The sequence below is a fragment of the Aythya fuligula genome, chromosome 2 (assembly GCF_009819795.1).
Source record: "Aythya fuligula isolate bAytFul2 chromosome 2, bAytFul2.pri, whole genome shotgun sequence".
Lineage (NCBI taxonomy): Eukaryota > Metazoa > Chordata > Aves > Anseriformes > Anatidae > Aythya > Aythya fuligula.
In genome coordinates this window covers 111,070,839-111,078,900 of record NC_045560.1, presented here as the reverse complement: position 1 = coordinate 111,078,900, position 8,062 = coordinate 111,070,839, and the positions used below count along the sequence as shown (strand labels likewise).

At 43.9% G+C, this 8,062-nt stretch overlaps 1 protein-coding gene across 1 annotated transcript; it reads right to left on the bottom strand.

Annotated features, from left to right (window-relative positions):
* Positions 1-1,863: 1,863 nt before the first annotated feature.
* Positions 1,864-6,201, bottom strand: TTC39C (tetratricopeptide repeat domain 39C). The gene is made up of 2 exons (XM_032183209.1): positions 5,553-6,201; positions 1,864-4,067 (listed from the first exon to the last, which is right to left on the bottom strand). The coding sequence occupies exon 1, from the start codon at positions 6,190-6,192 to the stop codon at positions 6,040-6,042; it is 153 nt and encodes a 50-aa protein (XP_032039100.1). The 5' UTR covers positions 6,193-6,201; the 3' UTR covers positions 1,864-4,067; positions 5,553-6,039.
* Between the last annotated feature and the right edge of the window lie 1,861 nt (positions 6,202-8,062).

Sequence of the window (8,062 nt, the reverse complement as noted above, 5' to 3'; positions counted from 1 at the left end):
CTGGCTTTAGTTTACTAACTACTAATTCAAGAAAAATTCATCACACTTTAGGGTTAAGAGAGATGCTACACAAAAAAAGTCCATAGCGAAATGCACGTTATTAAATGCCCTAAATATTTTACGTAATTGATTGCTTTTCTCCAGCTTCAAAAAGAGCTGAAGTACCCAAGCATTTTTAAAGGGCTGAAGCAGGCCAGATATACCCGTCTCTTTTCAAGGCGTAAGCGTCTGGAAGATCAAGTCTGTGCAATTTATGAGATGAATATAAAGCAAATAACACCAGATAAAGAGCAAACGCTACTCCAGCGCTGAGAAGATATTGTTCCCTTAAATCCCACAAGTGCATTCAGCAGTAGGGATTAAGAAGTACAGTCATACAAAGAAATAATTGAGACAACGTACCGATGCTGGGCGTTTGGTACGTTGTGATACTTCAGCAGATGCTGATCCAATGACAGGTAGGCTCTTTCATTGCTGTTATCACCATTTGGGTTGTAAGCATTGGCCAAATTCCCACCTTGGCTTTCTGGGAATACTAGCAACTAAAATCCTAAGCTCTTCCTTTAGCATAGAGGTACCAACATCAATACTACAACACCAAGCCTTTTTCTTTCCTCCACATGTTACCATACTGGGAAAATTGCTGAGTTTTCTACACAGAAAGGAGTGGCAAGTGAAGAGAGAAGGGGCCATAGCTCGGATGTACTTTTTGAGCAGATAATTCAACAGATACTATAACTTTTTTTTACTTTTTTTTTTTACATTGAAATAAAAATTAGAAGCAAAATGTGACTTACTACAGAAATTCAGAAATATCTTTGAATATTGTATCACCCCTATTCTCTCCAGATGCATTTTGTAAAATAATGTTCGAACTTCACCTGTCAAACTATGGCTCGGAAGATACTTTTATAACTAAAAAGGGTGTGCTATGAACACTATTTTTACAAGATATCGCAATAAAAGCTGCTAGACACAAAATCAAGTTGGTATGTACAGCAAAACTTAAGTCTGACGAAGTTGATCTTTTTTCCAGCTATATAAAGTGTTGTTACATGAGGCAATGCTTCTCCCAACAAATCTCAGGTCAGTCACCTCATTCCGTGGCATATCCTTAAGATGCCAATTCCCCTTCAGAAGAAAGGTGATCCCCATGCCCCTTTTTCACGCGTACTGATAACGTTCAGAAGTGTTAAGCCTCTGTTTAATAAGACTGAGATAAATGATAAAAGAGGGCTGTACTAAAAATAATCAGAATTGAAGCACATCAAAAGAAAAATCAATTAGTTCCCAGTATTTCCTTTTTTGTCAACATCTATTTCCATGATAGTATTTCACTTCAGAATATATCAGCTTCCAAAGCTACTCTAGTCTAGCTCAGGTTTATACTTAAGCACTATATTATAATTAACCCACCAGAATAACCCCTGGCTTTTCTAGGCACTGCTGCTTCAGCCACGACCTGTTAAGAAATCCAGCCATCACGCACATGGGGATGCTCAAGACGGAACAAAACAAATCGTTTTCCTCCAAAGTGGGAGAGCAAAGCATAATGAAAAATTAAGCATCATGCAAGTTCATAGATAAATATAGAAGCAGCTAATGAATATTTTAAAACAAGCAGAAGCACAGCATACGCAAAAAGGTAAGGAATTCACTGCAAAAACATACAGATCTTCTGGTCATTATACCAAAGATTGTTTTAGAAGAGATTCCAGAAATGATTTGTGAGACTACACAGGGTAGTTAATGCAACATAAGGGGCATGAAAGAATTACAGCATTAAGATTGGTTGAGAACTGCAAACGTCAGATTTAGGTTTAGCTTGCATTTCGTAATTAGGATAACATTATTTTTTTTCCCAAATTTTAAATGACCTTAAGATGTATTTCCACTTCCAGTAGAAATATCCAACCAGAAGAGAAATTCAGGAATACAAAAAGAATGATTCTGTGGCCCTGTCCTATCCATTTTTTTTTTCCACCTAATTTGTTTTGTCATTCTGTGAATTAATGGGTTGCTGTTTTGCTCTAACTCAGGCTGTTAAGCCTGGACGTACACGAACGTTAAATCACTGGGAATTACGAGAAGCATTTTAAAATTCCACATTTGCTTTGAAAAGTAGTTACAGGGCTGAGAGACAAGCTGGTTTTATTAACTCACTTGTACCACCTGTCCAGCTACACGTGCTTAATCTGTAAGAACCACAGACTTCAAAATCTTTTTCCACTAGGTAGGTTCAACCAACCTGACCCGAATTCCTTTCGAGGACAAACCATAGCAGCTTAAGTGACATCAATCACATCACTTCTTAGCGTCTCTGATCCAAGCCATCACAACAGCCTGAAATAATTCATCAGGACAGCAGACCAAAGAGTGGTTATACTAGCAAGAGCGCAGATTCCTTGTGCTACCCGTCTTTTGCAAAGTTAGCGTCTTGGGTTTTAAAATAAGATCCACCTACTACACCTCTTCTGCAGTCTCCACCAGCTCTGCCTTCTAACGCCTGAGCTATGCACTCAGGTTTTCATGTAGCTTTCTGTCATCTTCCCATGAACTTCCAGCCACCAGTTTTTTCTCTGTAGGGCTCACGGGTCTGTTTCCCTCCCTCCACCCTTTTCACCACTTGTTTTGGCAACACCACCCGTTGCCACTATGAAGCCACAGAGTTGTCACCTTCAGCGTGGTCATCTCCAGGCCTCCGGGTTTAAAATGCACAACACGAAGGTTTTTGTAACCCAGCCACAACGTGAGAAAACCAATCCTAGTTTTATGCCCCTTGTTTACTGCAATGCACTCTGGCTGACCTCAAGAAACGACACGGTACCTCGTTAAGGCACACGTTTACTACACACATATACGTTGCTGAAAATGGCTTCCCCCACACAGAGCCCTTTTTCTGTCGCCCTCACGAACGACGGCTCCCAGGGTTGCTATCAGGGCACTCGTGACTGGCTTTCGTGTTGTCAGTCAAGATGCCATCATCCTTCCCCAAGCGACCGACCTCGGCGCCCGCCCTTATCTTTAGAGAAGCTGCTGAAATCTCCACAGCCTCGTTCTGCTTTTGCCCTTCAGGTTTCCTTTGTAAGACACGCTTCAACAACAGCTACCCCATATCCTACCTGCTGAGCGGAGCTGGCTTAACTGCACCCACTGTATTCCCATTATCTGTTTTCATCTCTTGTCTTTGGATCAAAACTATTTCGAGCCACGTGTTTTACCTCAGTGACGTTAGTTTCAAGCACCTCTCACAACGGAATTTCTGGTCACTGCTGGAGGTTGTGTGGCTGTCAGTAAGCCGACCACAAAACATCATTTTAAAAAATCCACCTTGTCAAAATACACGTGCTAAGTATTTCTCTCATTTTCCGCTTCATTCCTTCCATTTTTCTTCATGTTCTCCTTTACCACAACAGGTCAGAAAGTGTGTTTTCCTACCCCAGTCCCATTCTTTAAACCTGTACGCATTTCGTCGCAGAATCATGTTTCCTTTCCTGTTTTTTGTCCTCATTTTCTTCTTCTGAGAAGACCTTAGCATATACTTATCCACCTCGCACCATTTCTCCTTCTGTTTACACACAGGTTGAAAGCTTTCCTAAGCCTTCTCAGAAGCAAGAGTCGCTCATGCAAGAAGACAAAAGGTTCTGCAGTCGGAGACAGAAGGCTGCTGGATTTGTAATATCGCTAATCTTACGCTTTACGCTGTGAGTCAACATCCAGCTAAAAGGCTTCTGATTATATTTGACACAATCCTCTCTCCTCTTAGCTGAGGGAAGTTTTTAAACCATTTTTGAATTGCAAATGCACCTAAAAAAGCCAAGAATCAGCAAAAATAAATGCTTTTTGACAGCTTCTTCCTTTCTGAAGCGTTGAGGAATCCACAAAGCCAGAAAGCAGAAAGAAAAACTCCCTGCCAGCTTTCCTGCCAGCGTGGCCCACCAAAACGCCATCCCACGGGCCGACGGCAGGCTCCATCCCCAGTGGCTTTGTCCTTGGCCAACCTTCACGTCTCTTGCAACTTTCACAGGCTCAAGCTTAACCCGATCACGACTCGGATGCCATCGGTACTGTCCAAAATGAACAGAAATTGAACAGAAAGGTTAATACCTGGCAACTTCAGCTACCAGCTGGCACTGCGGTGACCTGGCAAAGCTGCGAGCACCGAAGGCAGTGCTGCTGTCTGTTGCGGGTTTATGAAAATATTTGTTTACTTTTGACTGATGTTCAGATGGGTCTCGCTACTAGCAGGTGGGGAATCGAGATTTCCTGAAAACAGCTCACAAAAAACCTTACGCAGATGCTTTTTCAAACCCTGTTACCTTTTCTCAAGTATAATCCAACAAAAATACAAGTCACAAGCTACTCCTGACAAAAGAGTAATGGCTTTGCAGTGGCCATCAGCGCAGCTCTAACTACATGTTGCCTCTGACACATGAGACACGTTCATCTTCTTTAGTTTCTAAATCAATACATATCAGCTGTAAACACCAAAAACCTACATATTTTCTTAACTATGCCTCAGCATGACAGGGAAACATTGATTCTGTAAACAAACAATCCCAAGTACCACCACTCTTCAAAGGCACGACTTCACTGTTGCAGTAAAACAAAAACCAGCTGCAATTTCTACCTTTGCTGCATCAAGGCCTGCATTACGACCAGTTTTCAGCTTTGGGGTTTGGACAGCTTTCTGCAAGATCCGAAGACGTAGAGGAGCAAAGAAAACAGATTTAGCCCACTCTGGAACAACAGCTGTCCTTAGGCTCCTCAAGGTTGTCTGCCCACTGTCCCATGGCAGCATTGACTGGAATTGATTTTTCACAAGATCGTTTAGGTGGCAAGTGAAGGAGTAACGAAAGCAATAGTGAAATAAGTAATAAAAAGCAGAAGCAAAAACAGTAGTTTCTAGGGAACGATTTTAACTGTTCAAATGATGTGGCTAACGGAACTGAAGTTTTGCTGTGTAATTGAGTTTCCAAATAAATAACCTCATAGGGTCTTGAGGAGTTTCCAAAAGGCATTTTTTTTCCACCCCTCCCTTCACTTCTAAGAGTCATTTGCTAACTGTTAACCTTCTGAAACGGAGCTAAACGATCTGCAAAGACAGCAGTCTCTAATAAATGCTTTCAATGACAAAGGTCACTAGAAAAACAGACAACACACACGTGGAGTTAAGCTCAAAAAGCTGCACTTCTTCACACAGCTTTGAGCTCTAATGCTGCAAATGACAGCCATTCATACTGCACTACGGAGAGCTCCCAAAAGCTGCTCACTCAGCCTGCTAGTCCCATTTAGGATGGGTTCTACTTCGTAAGTTCGAGCACACACCAGCAAAACCATACTCACTTGGGGGCACATGCAAATAAACATATAACAGCATTACTTAAGTCCCACAAGGACTTAAAGATGCATCCAAAACCAAGTATTGGACTGAGAGCTGTTGACAAAAGTGAACTTCCCCATGTCACCAAAATCCGAATTTACAGGGCACGAAGCACATTTTGCTGCGTTTTCTTTCCTACCTGTACACGAAATTGCAGCACACACCTCACCTGCAATTTAATAAAGGCCTGCTGCTTCTCAGTAAGTGGATCCCTGCTACAAATTTCGGGATAAGGCAGGCAGGGCTAGAGATCTTCACAGTCACTTAAAAACCAAGGCAGTGATTATTAATTTATGAATCGCAAAACCACTTAACCTTACGAAGGAATTCCTATTTACTCTCTGCGGCTAGCGTTTGAAGGCCAAGATCAAATAGTATGCTCAACCTAAAGGCACCTCTGGATAAAAACCAAACATAGAGAAGTCCGGACCTGCAAAAAAAGATAAGTTTCTGCAGTTATGAGGTAAGATTTATATAGGTAGGAAAAGGAACAATTTGCAGAGCGTATTCGCTCCTCCTTTGTAGGGAGGACTAAATAGCACTCTGAAAGCAGGAATCTGAACGATTTTACTCCCTGGCACTGCTCTGCAGTGTAAAAGCACCGCATATTTAGCTAGGAAGATGGCAGCCGGCGGCAGGTGCCCGCCGCCCCTACCCTACCGGTGCTGCTTGAAGAGGCGGTCGGACTCGCGGAAGCCGTTGTTGAGCAGCAGGTTGATGCCGGCCAGCGCCAGCTCCGCGTCCTCCGCGGGCAGCGGCGAGTCCCCGTCCTCCCGCCCAGGCGGCGGGGGCTGCTCCGAGCCGGCCATGGCGATGAGGAGGAGGAGGAGGAGGAGGAGGAGGAAGGAGGAAGAGGAGGAGGAGGAGGAGGAGGGAGCGGCTCCCCCTGCCCCTCAGGGGTACAACGGAGGCGCCGGGTGCCCGCGGCCGGGCCCCGTCCCCGCAGCCGCCCGCCCGCCCTCAGCAGCGGCGCAGGCGCTGAGGCGGCCACGCATGCGCGGGGCGGGCTGCGAGTTCGTACCTCAAGCTCTCATTGTTATTATTTTTTGTTATTATTTTATTTTTTTTTCCTTCTTTTCTCCTCAGTCTGCGCGGGGTGTTGCGTCATTTCGCATCACCGCGCCGGGGTGTGTGTGCCCGCTGCCCTCCCTCCCTCCCTCCCAGCAGCCAAGCGACTGGGGCTGTGCACAAAGCCCGCTGTTTCTTTTCTTTCTAGCAGAAAAAAAAATAAATAAATAACAAATAAAATTATGTTTTCCATGCCGGTCTTAGCTGGTGGCAGAGCTCACTCCTGCAGAGACCGGAGCCGCTTATTTCTAGAGCAGGGACTTGGTGACTTCCCCAGTGCAAGCCCAGCAGGGTCTAAAAACCCGTGTTTACGCCCTGCCCCTCAACACCCCTATTAACTATAACGTGAATTTGTCTGTGAAACAGTCAGACAGTCTTTTCCAAGCCCTGTTGGGATACAGCCCGGTCTTGCTTCTTGTTCCAAACACTGGATGTATGAGAAAGTACACTTGCATAAATGTACCCATTCTGAGCAAACAGCCGAGTATTGCAGTCTGAAAATACACCCACAATGTTTTCACCCCCACCCCACCCAACCCCCTTTTGAAGGAAGAGGTTTTATTTGTTGTGCTTAAATTTGGGTAGAGACAGAGGCTATTACAACCTGGTCTGGTTTCCTGTCAGCTAGGGCAGTGCCACAGATGCTCTTGTGAAAATTTAAGGATCACTTTTTTTTTTTTTTTTTTTTTTTTTTTTTCCCTCACTAATATGCAAAAGAATGGGACCACAGTCTGCTTTTAGAATCAGCCCCTCTTCCCCATCTAGAAAAAAAAAAAAATCCATCTTCCTGTGAATCGAGCAATATTTCGATAGTATACATCCTACAGGAATACCTACCACCACCTAAGGAAATACTCTGTACCAAGAACATCTTGAAACAATTCTCTTTGAAAAGCAAGCATGGTCTGATGCTGGCAGCCTTCTCAAATCTGCCAGGTATGGATCAGATGCTTTTGCTGATTCCCAGTCCCTCTGTCTAACCCAGCAAAGCTTGATACTCAGGTGGATGTTTAAAGAGAATGTGCCTTCTGTTACAGTGCACATCTCCAAAACAGCGTGATCTGCAGAGTCTCTGAATCTTCAGGGACTTTTAGGAAGTCAGTGCAGACGGAACTACATGTTCTCCAACGTACTCACTGCTTTACATGTGAAATTTGGACTCCACAAATTCAAACAGCCTCGAAAAAAAGGAAGTTGCAGCTTGCAGTAGTACCGCCTTTATTCTGTTTCAGTTGTGTTCAGCACACTGCCTTCCAGATAACCTTATAGCAATAATTTTTTATTATTATTTTTTTTATCACCCATGCAGGTTTCTGTGGGCAGGAGTTCATGGTGAAGTGGTTTATATCACAATTTCTCTGAGCCATATGTAACCAATTTGATCAAGAGGCAATGAATCATGGATTCCTTGAGAACTAGGGACAGCGAAGGCTAACTCCTACCTCTGAGTACCAGCAAAGAGCCAAGTCCTTTGTGAAACACCTACTCCTTTTCCAAAGCTAGACTCTGTTTCCTAGCCCCTGTGGTTGGATAATAGTGTAGCAGGGCTGTGTGCTCTCTACAGCTTTTTGGCCCCGTAGCTAGAATTCCTTGAGGTCTTCTTTCTAGCTC